We start from the raw sequence: 14,191 nt of genomic DNA, 5'->3' as shown, positions 1-14,191 counted from the left end.
TGGTTTATTTACTTGGGTATTGATATATTTTTAATAACTTTATATTAGTTTACTTTATTGAATTATATAAAATTAAAAGCATTTTTATTGATTATAGGAACACCAAAGAATGTGACATTTGCTATACAGATACACTTTCTTTGTCTTGGAGAGACTGACCAATTGCCTGTGAAATGCATTTTGCTTGTGTTTAATAAAAGACTGAAAGTTTTGGTCATGAAAGCATCTAAGCAACTGATACATCAAGGACAGACTCAACTGCTTTGACTTTCGTTTAAGTCCTAAAGTCCTAACAGACTTTATAAGGCGCAAGTGTATCCAGCTAAGCTGTGGTGGAATTTTAAAACCTGAGCTATGTCTATAAATAATCCAGTCAGACACATTCACTCTTTATACGAAGTAACTTACAATGCACTCTAGCTCCAAATTCCCCACACCCTTGTGATCCTGTGAAAGCTGGAACTTACACTTATGTGACCATGGAAACACACCTAGCACTTGAACACCAAGTACAACATTACATTTGATCAGAGTCCATGTAATGTCGGGGCATTAAAAAGAGCAACCGCACTGGGAATGGTGGGGAATTCTACAAGTTTCCAATGATGTCATTGTACCTTAAACTGTACCTAAACTAAGTTACGACTGACAGTTAATATTATGTTTGCTCATTTTAAACGTCAGACAGCCCAAGTCTGTAATCATCGAATTAACTGAATGCTGAAGCATGACTATATACTGTAAATGTAAATAATCATTATGCACTGGATCATAGCTGGAGCGGTGTGGCTAAGCTATTGACATGTACAATACCGTTCGAAAGTTTAGGGTCAGTAAGATTTTTTTTGAAAAATTATTTCTTTCTTCAGCAAGGATGCATTAAAGACATTTACAATGTTACAAACGTTTTCTATTTCAAATAAATGCTGATCTTTCTATTCATCAAAGAATCTTGAAAAAAGATCACAGTTTCCACAATAATGTTAAGCAGCACAACTGTTTTCAACATTGATAATAAGAAATGTTTCTTGAGCATCAAATCAGCATATTAGAATGATTTTTGAAGGATCATGTGACACTGAAGACTGGAGTAATGATGCTGAAAATTCAGCTTTGCCATCATAGGAATAAATATTTATTATAATAATATAATAATTCTAATATTTTAGTAATATAATAATATTACTTTTTTGCAGTATTAGTCTCAGCATAAGAGACTTCTTTCAAAATCATTTAAAAAATCTTACCGACCCAAAACCTTTGAACGATAGTGAATGTTACTTTATTGGTCATTAAATACAAACTGTCAATCATCACAACAAAATATGACTATGTTGTTGCTGTGGTTCTCTTTGGCTCCTAGACTGCTCCAGAAAAGCTCTGATAGTAAAGGGTGAGTTGTGACCTTGTGCAGGAATGGCATGTTTTTGTGTGCATGGTCACGGCTGCTGCGTAGGCCTTTGTTTCCTCTGCTCTCCCCTATATTAAGCACTGACACTCACAATGTTCTCAATGCTATGATCCCATGGGCTGCTGTCTAAAATTTTTTCACTGAAAAACCATGTAGACTACATATATGCACACTGCTGGCTAATTTAATCTCTGTTCAAACGTGTCCTTCTGGAAAGATCCAGAGCATGAGAAGCACAGATGTACTTCTGCAATGCAGACGTATTGTGCTCTCACAGGTAAGTCACATGAGTGGAAGTGAACTCATAACAACTCGTTAGTTGTCTAATTTGATAACTAATTGTGACTTGCTGTTTTACTAACCCTTCAATATTTTGTCTTGTAAATTTCTGTTATTTATGATTGCTTGATGTGAGCTGTAACTCCTTTACTCATATCAAAATGCTGAATGGCTAAAATCTTTTTTCCATCCTAATGCATGACTTTTTTCCTTAAGGAATTCATTGGACTACTAAAGTTTTTTGAAAAACATGTTTACAGGAGCAAATCAGTGAGTGACATCACTGAAGATGAGACGAACCTCAGCGCCTCGACGATAGAGTTGCGCTTCGAAGAGCTGCAGAAGATGCGTGCTCGGTTGAAGGAGAATGAAGATAAATGGCAAGATGTAAGTATCGGATCACATGGTTTTGTTATTGATAATATTCATACCTGCAGCTGTTTGGCCTGTGTTTCAGTGAAAGTTGAGACTAGTAAGATGTCCTCATAAGGACCTTGACTACTTCGAACCACACAGTCGCATCAATAATAAGTAGTCTGTAACTGTTCAGTGGTACTCTGTAGTGTGAATGAGGTTGGACTGAGCTTCAATACAGCATTTAGGTCATATACGGGCCCCTAATTCACTTGGGAAAAGGAGTCGGGTGGAGCCAAACAGGCAAAATAGGACACTGGCAAAATCTAGTCCTCCCTCACTCCTCAATCTGTCCTCGTGTCTCTCCACCCTTCCTCTGCACTGTCCCTCCTACCGTTAATGCTTATGAATAAGCACCTGTGCTCTAGTTATGGAGGCTGAGCGTCTTTCTCCTCGTCCCTGCAGGATCTTACAAAGTGGAAGAATAAGCGCAGGAGTGTGAATTCTGACATTGTGAAGAAAAAAGAGGAGAGAGAACAGATCGAGCAGATCACTTCAAGCGGCGCTAGGAAATCAAAGACCTTCAAGGAAATGCAGGATGGGAGGTGAACATGCATTCTTTCAAATAAGCTGTTGTTGTGTGTGTCTCTAAATTTTAAACAATACAAAACTGTATATTTTATTTAATATTTTTTTTGTTGTTTTCCTAATTTTATTTTATTTTTGTTATTATTTGTGGTGTACTGAAATGTTGTTGTCACTGTTGTTCTTTGTCGTTCTGTTGTCCGCTGTTGTGCGGAGAGTGTAGTGTGTTCTACTTTCTCTGATCCGTTGTCTGCTCATTGTAAAAGTGTAATCTAATCGCGGTACTTGTCCTGCCTCCCTCGCTTTTGCTCCTTTTCAGAGAGGGCCGTGAGCAAAGCAACTTCAGGGACCGATTTAACTCAAGCGTTGATGATGTCTTTGAAGATCCTGTACCCAGAACTAGAACTCTGCCAGCACGTAGCTACACCGTTGACGTCCCTTACGCCCCCAAGGACAAACCTTCCCAACCCTCCATACCATCTCTAAGAGAAAAGGAACCCGTGGCTGGCACGCTGGTATCAGATCAGACTGATTTTCCATCCAAACCTGATCGCTCTAGTCCAGATATCCCAATTTCAATGAATAACAGCATTCAGGAGAGCAAAACAACAACCCAAAACCTTCTGGATGATCCAGTTCCTGCTTTCTCCGACAGCGTGATTAAGCCCACCAGCATGATCAAGCCCATCAGCGTCAGTAAACCCAGCAGCGTTCTCAACAGCTCGGACTTGATTAGCAACACTAAGCCAGTTGAGAACTCCAGCAGCCCCATTAGCTCATTGTATAAGCCCAATTCAATGGATACAAAGCAGTCTGGGCTGGCTCAAGTTTCTGCCTCCCTCCCCAAGAGCTACCAGAGATCAGATAGCGCAAGACTCCCCTCTGTAGTCACGCCCAGGCCATTCGGCACACAGGCCAACCGAATAACCTCTCTTCCCAGAGCATTCACGGTGAGTGTCCCTGTTTGGTCTCAAACATCATGATGACGTTTTTCTTTTTTAACGAATGAAGTTCTGTGAGAACATTATGCTACCTGCCACAGCCTGCGATCGATTTACAGAAGTTCTGATGTAATTACAGCTCATATTAATTATAAAGTATCTAATTAAGTTACAATACTTGAATAAAACTGTAATGAGGAAGTCAGATTTTTTGAGAGTGCAGTGGGTTCTGGAAGTAAAAATTCATTTTCTCCATTTTAACGATAATTTATAAACTGTTAAATACATACTGCGTGCGACGAGGTTGTTAATTGATGGTATATGCTTTTGTTGAAGCCATCAGCCCATATTATTTCAACTTATTTTTTAAATAATCGTGTGTAACAGCAGAATTCTGATAAAAAACTACATTACCTCACTGCAAATGACATAATCGAGTCAGGGAAAATATTTTAATACATATATATATATATATATATATATATATATATACAGAATGTTTTCCCTGTAAACCCCGCAATAAACGTAAACTATATTGTTTCTATATAGTAGTATAATAGTTTTATATTTATGTTGTTTTTTATTTCGATTATGTCATTTGGAATTCTTCATGGGATTGCATCTTTTTTTCCCCTCATTAAAATCCTTAAAGGGTTAGTTCACCCAAAAATGAAAATTCTGTCATTAATTACTCACCTTCATGCCGTTCCACACCCATAAGACCTTCGTTCATCTTAAGAACACAAATTAAGATATTTTTGATAAAATCCGATGGCTCAGTGAGGCCTGCATTGCCAGCAATAACACTCCCTTCTTCATTGCCCAGAAAGCTACTAAAAACATATTTAAAACAGTTCATGTGACTACAGTGGTTCAACCTTAATATTATAAAGTGATGAGAATACTTCTTGTGTGCCAAAAATAAGAAAATAGCGACTTTATTCCATAATGTCGAGTGATAGGCGATTTCAAAACACTGCTTCATGAAGCTTCAAAGCTTTACGAATCATTTGTTTCGAATCAGTGGTTCGGAGCGCCAAAATCACATGATTTCAGTAAACGAGGCTTCGTTACGTCATAAGTGTTTTGAAACTTCAATAGTTCACATGACTTTGTCAGTTTGATACGCACTCCGAACCAATGATTTGAAGCTTCAAGAAGCAGTGTTTAGAAATCGCCCATCACTAGATATTGTTAAATAAAGTCGCTATTTTTGTTATTTTTGGCGCACAAAAAGTATTCTCATCGATTTATAATGTTGTGATTCAATGTTTGTTCGGTTCATTGCTTATTGCTCTTTAACAGAGACTTTAAAAAAAAAAAAATTGCTATGAGAAAAATTTATTTTAAAAATATTTCCGTAATCAAGCCAGCTTAACAGTGGACAGGCTCATTTGCACTCTATTCCTCTGTTTGAGGTGGTTAGAAATTAACACAGACTTGTTCAATGGTTAAAATGATCAGTCATGATCTATTCTGCTTTATTCACTTTAATAGTAAGTAATGAATACATCTGAAATAGTGAAGAGTTCAAACTGGTTGCGAAAATACTTCATCAAAAACCTTTTTGCATCAAAAACCTTTTAGATGGACGACTCTCTTAAGCGCACCAATGGAGAGACAGACAGCCTCAAGAAAACTACAGTTTCCAACCGCTATGCTCAGTATGTGAAAGAGGATGACGATGTCTCCCAGGAAAGCCCTAAGCACAGCAGTGACGAAGATGAGAGATCAGAGGGGAGAACCCCGTCTCCTGTCCCTCCGGTCAACAAGGTGTCGCCCCTGCTTAAATCTTCATTCCCACTCGTCCCTCCCAATGAGGTAAGACTCTCCTGAGCAAATCTCAACTACACATTGCAATAACATTAAATTTTCATAAGCAAAAGCAAATTCCACACACAGTGACAGACACACAAGCACTTTATATTCAGGAAATCTGACTAAATCCAGATCATTTAAACAGTTTATAGCTACACTTTGTGGTCTGGGTTGCCTTCTGTGTAGTTTAATGACAATTTGGATGTCAAATGCTCCTCAATTTAGATTTTATTACAATAAATCTCAGTGGCACACCCCTGAAAACCAGAAATCACTTAATGTGAAATCACTTCACTTTCTGTGTATAGCTGACCTGTTTGTGTCTTCCAGGTGGACTACAGTGAGATGAGGATCAGCCTGAACCAGAAACCCAACAGTAGCCGGGACTTTGGCTTTCAGAACGACTGGGACTCCACTGGGGTCCGTGTCAAATCTGTAGTTCCAGGTAAAAGAAACTGTTCTCTGAAATAAAAGTGATTTCATGTGCTGCCCAGTGAATTAATGAAGCACAAAGTGCAGGCTCTACCTGCAGCTTCAGAGAGCATCTGCTACTCATAAAAAAAAAAAACCGCACATGTGCTGCTACAGTATATAGGGCAGATATTTTTCTAGGTTGAATCTGATGAGCCTCTAGTTGCCCAAGATAGCAATGGAACAAAATGTACATGAAACAAAATGTATTGTATGAGAGGCTAAAATAAATTATGTTTAGTTCAGACATCATTGTCATTATTTGTATAATTGTTTTGAGGAGTTTTCTACATTTATTTTGTGTATAATGCATACTTAATGTGTGTTTGATTGCGTATGTGGGATGTGCGTGTGTGAGAAGGCAGCACAGCGGAGCACGGTCAGGTTAAGGTTGGAGATGAGATCCTTACGGTGAACGGGCACCGGGTGGCAGACATGAGCTATAATGAGTGGAAGAGCAGTATGGAGGAGGCCTTGCAGCAGGGAAGTCTGCTTATGGACATCCGCAGACATGGCAAGAATAGTAAGTCCCCACCATCTCATCAAATGCAGCACTGACCACAGTAAGCCTTGGTAAAGCTTTCAAAAGAAATAACATTGCCAGGCTTTTTATAGTAGTCTTTTGCTACATATATAGCAGACTATGAACCTCTGTTCTTGGTTGACCCTGTGGTTAAAGTCTAAATATCTACTATATAGTAGTAATGTGCACATAGTGTGTATCATCTGTGTTCGTCTCGTATATGTTTGTCAGTTGTGTGTTTGACTTTCTTGTTGCTGATTTTCTTTTTTTTCCACTTTTTTCCAATTTAAAGGAAAAGTTCACTCAAAAAACTAAAATACTATCAATATTTCAAAACCTGTATGCTAATGTTTTTTGTGTGTGTGATTAAAAAAGATAATTGTATAAAAATAGATATGCTTAAAATAGATATAGTGGACTGTCAAAAGACAGTCCAAAAAAGGTCCAGTCCAAAAGCTCCAAAAACTCCAAAAAAGACAAAACTACAATAAAGTACCATGAAAATAGTCCATATGACTTGTGTGCACTATATTCCAACTTCCAACTTTTTATTTTATTTTATTTTATAAAATAGCAGTTTTATTCATTATATGAATGCCCATTTTTGGGTGAACTATTCCTTTGTCTACCTTTTTCTGGTCTGGTTTCTTATGTTTTTATTTCTATGTATTTGTAGTATGTTTGCATTTCTCCCTAAACAGTGTGCATTATCTTTCTAGTATGTGGTTCTTTATATTTTCAGTGGTTCATATTTTCAGTGTTTACTAACAGGCTTATTGTTTGTGACTGAAGGCAGATCAGAGGGCATCTGTAAGCTTGTTGGTAAACCTGGAGCTCATTCTGACTGCATGGCAGGGGAAGGTGGTCTGTCTTTCATCCCCACTATTTAGAAGTATTAACCAAACGCATTCAGTTTTTAATATCTGTCTGTAGTCGTACATCTGTTTTCATAGTTTGCTAATTCTGTGTTTTTGAAATGCATGGTTTTGTTGACATGCCACAATCAGACTGGGGCAGAGACCTACCTTCCCTTCCATTTAAAAGCCATAAGACCATCAATCTGACCAGTCTGGATCCTCTAGGTCCCTCTGAGCCATATCTCAGCACCAACCTGGATTTCACATCCCAACAAACCAAGGACAACGTTGTGAAAACTGTGAATGTCAGCTCACAGCCAGGCAATGTGAGCAGACTATAATTAATTACCTATATATGACACTTCACTTTTTAATTGGTATTTGGATGTATTTTAATACTTCTTTCATAATACTAAACATATGACCTTTTTTACACAGAATCATGGCTCAAATGGGATAAATGGAGGCTTCCGTGAGGATTCAGAGAATGTGAATAATAAAGGTAAATAACTTTTTTCAGCTAATTGCTTGGAAATATTCGGTAAAGTTTTTTGTAGTATGCTTGTTTTGTTAAATGCATGTTTGCAGAAAATTTGTGAATCTTGTTCTGAGATTGTTTAATAGCTTGACAAGAATGCTTGTTTTTGATTAACTTAAAACAGTGTGATAAAGAGTAAAGTCAAAAATAAGATAAGCTATCCAAACATACTGTTTATATATATTTTTCTACCAACATTTCTACAAGAAAACAGTGTGAATTAAAAAGGGTTAGTTCACCCAAAAATGAAAATTCTGTCATCATTTATTCACTCTTAAATTGTTCCAAACCTGTATATATTTTTTTTGTTCTGCTGTACACAAAGGAAGATATTTGGAAGAATGTTTTTAACCAAGCAGATCTCGCCCCCCCCCATTGACTACCACAGTAGGAAAAATTAATACTGTGGTAGTCAATGGGAGGCGAGATCTGCTTGGTTACAATCATTCTTCCAAATATCTTCCTTTGTGTACAGCAGAACAAAAAAAAAAAAAAAAAATATATATATATATATATATATATATATATACAGGTTTGGAACAACTTGAGGGTGAGTAAGTGATGACAGAATTTTCATTTTTGGGTGAACTATCCCTTTAAGAATTGATTGCTAAATCTACTTCCCCAGGGCACCTGGAGCTTTTCCCTTTGTACAAATTCATCTTCTTCTAACATTTTTATCTCCCATGTAGAATCTGAATCCATTTCTATGAAAAACTTAAAAAGGAGATCAGAGTTTTTTGAACAAGGTAACAGAACAGCATCAGTTCAGTGCTGATGTGTTCAGGCTATGTATTTCGGGGGCTGTGGGTAAACCGCTAAGTCTTCATCCTGCCATCCTCCTCCTCCTCTCTCTAGCAGAAGCCCCTCATAACCTCTGTGCTCTTCCCTCAGGCTCTAAAGGGCTCACAGTCAGTTCTCTGGTCTACCTCTGTGGTAAAGGGGGGTTGAGTGTGCAGTGTCCACTTCCATCTCGAGCGCTGACATGCTGTCTACGGGAGCCGAAGTACTTTAAAAAGTAGAGGAAAATTGGCGAGTAAATAGGGCAGAGAAACAGAACAAACTAGTTCTCTCATGTTATTCCAAAGCCATTATGACTTTCGTGGAGCACAAAAGGAAACATTTAAAGACTGTTTTCATGCTCTTTTGATTGTAATTGCAGTTAATGTGACCTGAAGCTTTAAGGCTTTAAAAAAGACGCCAAAGCACCATGAAATATCATAAACATGCTCCATACAACCAGGGCTGTAGCTAATGGGGCGAAAGGAACATGATTTCAAGGGGGCCCACAGCAACAATCTGCACTAGAGCCCCAGATACCCCAGCTACAGCCCTGCATACAACTATATTCCACTATATGCCTTCAGTCATACAATAGTTCTGTACGAGCAACAGACCAAAATTTAAGCTGTTAATCACTGATAATCTTCCCTCCAATAGGCTGTGAACCACTGATAGATCAGAGTCAGTAAGTTTAACTGGATCATATGTAAATCTGCCTGATTCATGAATTAAACTTGTGAACCAGATCCACTGATTTATCAAAAAGATTCTACTCAAAAGAATTATTTCTTCATGAATCAGATACTGTATCACTCCACACCAGAAGCCTTAGGGTAGTTGTCAAGATTTTCAGTGAATAACTTTGTACGTTTAAGCTAAAATACCAAAATTACTGAAATAAAAATAAAGCTAAACACAAGTATTTTAAAAAAGACCTAATAAAACTAGAACTAATAAAAATGACAAAAGAACAAAAAATGAATAAAACTTAAACCTAAATTAAAATGAAAATATCAAAATAAAATAAACTAAAAAAAAAAATAATATTCATATAAAAATACTACCCCTGAACTAACCCTTTAAGAGTTTGTAAACTTTTTTCAAAATATATCTTCATTAGTCATTCTCTGAGGCCTCTAAAAGACAGCATGTCAGGAATATACCAACATACAAAGCACTCTAAATTAAGTAGGAAACTACTTTAGAAGGAAAGTTCATCTTACTTACGGTACCATATTAATATAACATTATAGATTTTCCCCACAGGTGTAAATGAAAGAATTCAGGATAAGACAGATATGAATATGAGGCTGTTGTACCTTCACACACTCAAGTCATTCTTGCTGTATATCTTTAATTGTAGGAGCAGCTCAGGGAAAGAAATCAGTAATCAGTGTGGAGTGTGTTGGTATTGTGTTGTGAATGTGAATAGTGCATGCTGTGCTGGGCATGGATGTGTGGTTTGTTTTTACTAATAGCCAGTGCTTCTGCATGAGGCATTGCATTTGGGGACTGGCCAAAGGTGTTTATCTGCGGGATGTGTTTTTGCATTATTCATTTGCTTTGTTTATTGGAGTATTTGCATGTGTTTGTTTATCTGAGTCTTTGCATGTGGTTCTAATTTAACATTTATTTATGGTACTGTTGGGTTATGGGTTTTTTATTTTAATAGATTTTATGTTATCAGATATTGGGATGGAATGCTGTTCATGTGTTCCCTTCATGCTGTGATGAAGGGTTTCATTCGAAATATAGGCTACACTGTTTAAAAAGCATCTAATTGTAGCTGGTTTTACAGGTGGATCTGATACAGCAATATCAAATGTAAGTTGAGTTTGTTTTCTTTTAATCCAACCACTGTTGCTTACACACGCATATGATCTGATTAATTAATAATAATTGAATTATGTTGTTCAGTGCATAATTGTGTTTCATGGATTGAGTGCAAAAAAAAAAAAAAAAACGACAATGTGATCATGCCAAGATATTGTAAAGGATATCAGGGATACTTTATTGGCTCCAGTAATTCAAAGAGTTTTCTGTGTGTGTAGCTTCCCATGCCCTCCATTACTACATCCACTACACGCTGGTCCTGGGATCCAGAAGAAGAGCGCAAACGACAAGAGAAGTGGCAGAAAGAGCAGGAGCGTTTGCTGCAGGTGAATATAATATGTGCTCATCCGTTGGGCTTTGTAGAGTTGTGGCCTGAATATCTGTTATGTCGGGTAAAAGTGAATATATAGCACTTAAATGAATAGTGGTGAGATAATTTTTTCCTAAGGTTGTAGAAACTAGTTCTTGAAGAGGATATGTATTGTGCTGCTGATCAAGGCATGCAAACTCAGATTTTGTTACCTGAATACAGAAGAATACAGAACTAGTCATGCACCATATAGATATCTTTATTTTACAAAAAGACATTCTTATTCTTTGTGTGTGTGTGTGTGTGTGTGTGTGTTTTTGATTTATGAGGACACAAATTTGTATAATGACATGGGTATTACACTGGTATTACGACGTAAACATGAAATATGAGGACATTTAATGAGTCCTCATATTTAAAATAGCTTTAAAAACATACTAAACAATGTTTTATTAAAAATGTAAAAATGCAGACAGTTTTCTGTGATGGGTAGGTTTAGGGGTAGGGGTAGTGTAGGGGGATAGAATGTACAGTTTGTACAGTATGAAAACCATTACGCCTATGGAATGTCCTCACTTTGATAGCAAAACAAACCTGTGTGTGTGTGTGTATTACATGTCACATTTTGATTTTGATAAATCTTTGTAATGATTCAAGCTTTTTTGATTGCTAAAATTGCTGGGATATTAATTCATTGTTTTGTTAATAACTACCAAAAGCACAATGTAATTATGCAGTTTGTAATTTTGAGACATTTAACATAGCTACAATCAGTGATCTTTCTTTTTGTCACCTTCTCTCCCTCCTTTTTTCTCTTGCTCTCCTTGCTGCAGGAGAAGTACAAAAAAGACCAAGAAAAACTTGATGAGGAGTGGAGAAAGGCACAGCAAGATCTTGTGAAGGCAGGCTCCAAAGATTATGAGGAGGTATGTCATGTCATGTCATGTCGTGCTGTGTTATGTCATGTTATGTCATGTCATGTCATGTCATGTTATATGCTGTTATATGTTATGCTATGCTTTGTTGTTATGTTATATGCTATGTTATATTCTGTTTTATAAAACGGTTAGTTCTTATCCTTGATTCTGATTTTATTCACGATAAAACACGGCTATGACCGCTTCACCCAACGGTTATGTGCATCACTACACAACACCCTTAGCAAACACTCTTAGCAATGTAAACTGTTTGTTCTCAGTTGATATTGTTCATTGAAGCTTACTGTATTATGTAGAACTAGAAGAGTATTGTGAGAAAGAGATCGATTGAGCGAGTTTATTACCTGCATTCAGATTTAGCATTTTCCTTCAGGTCAGTCCTATGTTCATAATAAAAAATCTGTTTAAATGTCCAATGTATTATCTTGTCCTTTTAACAGTTAAAGGGTTTTCCTGTGTCTGACAGCGCTAGTCAAAGCATTTGTCAGTTGCGTCTTGTTCCGTGTTCACAACAATTCAGTCTTTTCAATGTAAAAGTCTTCGCTACTGACTGACACACTCACAAAGACAGTCTTTGCCGCCATCTAATGGCGTAATAATGTAACTTCTGTTGCTGTTCATGGTCAGGGACTATTTTTTCTGGCGGAAGGAAGGCTTTATATAGTGAAAGTTTACTTAATGAAAGTTGTATTGATACATATTTCTGGCTTTAATATTTGTATTGTGTGGTAACCGTTTTATAAAAGCAATAAGGTACTCGAGGCTAGTGCTGTATCGTGAATAAGTCACGGCTGAAGGGCGTTGTTAGGCACAACGCGAAGCTATGTTATATATTTATTTAAACCATTGTTGTATGCAGGTCAGTATTTTATGGATGCCTCAGCAATAATTAGTATAGTATAATCCAAAAGAAATATAACAGAATTTAGGAAAATAACTGAATTTACACAAGTTACACTTTTCTCTGGTGATTTTTAAGCAAAATAACTATTATTTTATCTTGTGGAATTTATGTAAATGCTTGTTATTTCAAATAGCTTTTTAAATAGATTTTTTTTTTTTTTTTTTTTTTTTTTTAAATGGTACATATCTTGCAGTTTTTGGTATGTAAATGTATGCCATTGTCACTGTCAAACAATTCTTTGATTGCTGTTGAACAGGAGATGGAGCTGGACAGACACAACCTCTACTCCCCTCTGTCCTCCATCAGACAACCCACTGTTTCATGGGAAGAGCAAGAGGCTTCCAGATTAGCCCAGCAAGAGGAAGAAAGGAAGAAAAGAGAAGAGGAGAGGTTACGTTTAGAGGACGAGAAAAAAAGAGAGAAAGAGAGGCTGCGGTTAGAGGAAGAGAGGAAAAAGAGAGAGGAAGAGAGGCTGCAGTTAGAGGTAGAAAGGAGAAAACAACAGGAACAAGAGCGTCTTGAGGAAGAGAGGAAGAGAGAAGAAGAAAAGAGGAAGAAAAGAGAAGAGGAGAGGCAGCGTTTAGAGGAAGAGAGGAGAAAAAGAGAGGAAGAGAGGAGGAAGAAGGAAGAACAAGAGCGCCTTGAGGAACAGAGGTGGAAGAGAGAAGAGGAAGAGCGCCTCCTTCAGGAAAAAGAGAGGAACAGAAGAGAGGAGGAGAGGAGTCGACTGGAAGAGCAGAAGAGATTTCAGGATCAAGAGTGAGTTTCTGAGATTCAACAGTCATTAGCTGGTTTCTCTAATTTTATGCCCCATCTCTCACTGCGTCATACTGATATGAATGTATAATTTTCTCAAGCATGCATGACTTTTTTTTTACATGAAGGAATGCCATTGAATAGCATGCTTGACAAATATTAGTCCTGCTTTAAATACCAAAGTAACCTGACTAAACTAACATTGTCTGTGTTAGGGCTGGGTGATATGAGACAAAAAATTTGCAATATGTTCTATGCATTGGCAGATATGTATATATTAGTGAACAGAACTGCTTTGCATTATTTACACATTCAGAGTAGTGAAGAAACATGGAATAATGTAAAATTACATAGAGGAATGCTACCTAAATTAGTCAAGATGAGGAAACCATACACTAAAAATTTCAACCCACTATTTCAACCCACAAAACCAATTACAAGGGTCAATTTTTTAAAATTGAGATTTATATGGTTTGTAGGACAATATTTGGCCGAGATACAACTATTTGAAAATCTGGATTCTGAGGATGAAAAAGAAAACCACCTTTAAAGTCGTCCAAATGAAGTCCTTAGCAATGCATATCCACTCACAAAAATACATTTTTGATATTTTATGGTAGGAAATTTACAAAATATCTTCATGGAACATGATCTTTACTTAATATCCTAATGATTTTTGGCATTAAAGAAAACTCGATCATTTTGACCCATACAATGTATTGTTGGCTATTGCTACAAATATACCCGTGCGACTTATGACTGGTTTTGTGGTCCAGGGTCACATATTTGTAAATTTTACAGCAATAATAACTATATTGTAATGTATGCTGTTACCGTGATTCAAGATACTCATGCCATGATTTAAGATTTTGGTCCTATTACCCAGCCCT

The 14,191-nt window shown here is 36.9% G+C and overlaps 1 protein-coding gene across 12 annotated transcripts in view; it reads left to right on the top strand.

Annotated features, from left to right (window-relative positions):
• The window catches only part of lmo7a (LIM domain 7a), a 55,441-nt gene that overhangs the window by 34,019 nt on the left and 7,231 nt on the right, over positions 1-14,191 (top strand). For 7 of the 12 annotated variants that reach the window (XM_051904867.1, XM_051904866.1, XM_051904864.1 and 4 more), the window contains 15 exons: positions 1,364-1,393; positions 1,951-2,077; positions 2,510-2,649; positions 2,949-3,579; positions 5,158-5,391; positions 5,719-5,833; positions 6,221-6,382; positions 7,390-7,565; positions 7,678-7,741; positions 8,470-8,526; positions 8,672-8,713; positions 10,359-10,384; positions 10,612-10,719; positions 11,537-11,629; positions 12,802-13,304. In XM_051904867.1, coding sequence (XP_051760827.1) covers positions 1,364-1,393; positions 1,951-2,077; positions 2,510-2,649; positions 2,949-3,579; positions 5,158-5,391; positions 5,719-5,833; positions 6,221-6,382; positions 7,390-7,565; positions 7,678-7,741; positions 8,470-8,526; positions 8,672-8,713; positions 10,359-10,384; positions 10,612-10,719; positions 11,537-11,629; positions 12,802-13,304 — 2,508 coding nt within the window. The remainder of the gene's footprint in view (positions 1-1,363; positions 1,394-1,950; positions 2,078-2,509; positions 2,650-2,948; positions 3,580-5,157; positions 5,392-5,718; positions 5,834-6,220; positions 6,383-7,389; positions 7,566-7,677; positions 7,742-8,469; positions 8,527-8,671; positions 8,714-10,358; positions 10,385-10,611; positions 10,720-11,536; positions 11,630-12,801; positions 13,305-14,191) is intronic. The other 5 variants (XM_051904865.1, XM_051904876.1, XM_051904868.1 and 2 more) reach the window with 4 other exon arrangements.

Source organism: Ctenopharyngodon idella, chromosome 9, assembly GCF_019924925.1.
Source record: "Ctenopharyngodon idella isolate HZGC_01 chromosome 9, HZGC01, whole genome shotgun sequence".
NCBI lineage: Eukaryota > Metazoa > Chordata > Actinopteri > Cypriniformes > Xenocyprididae > Ctenopharyngodon > Ctenopharyngodon idella.
This window is presented reverse-complemented; position numbering and strand designations above follow the sequence as displayed.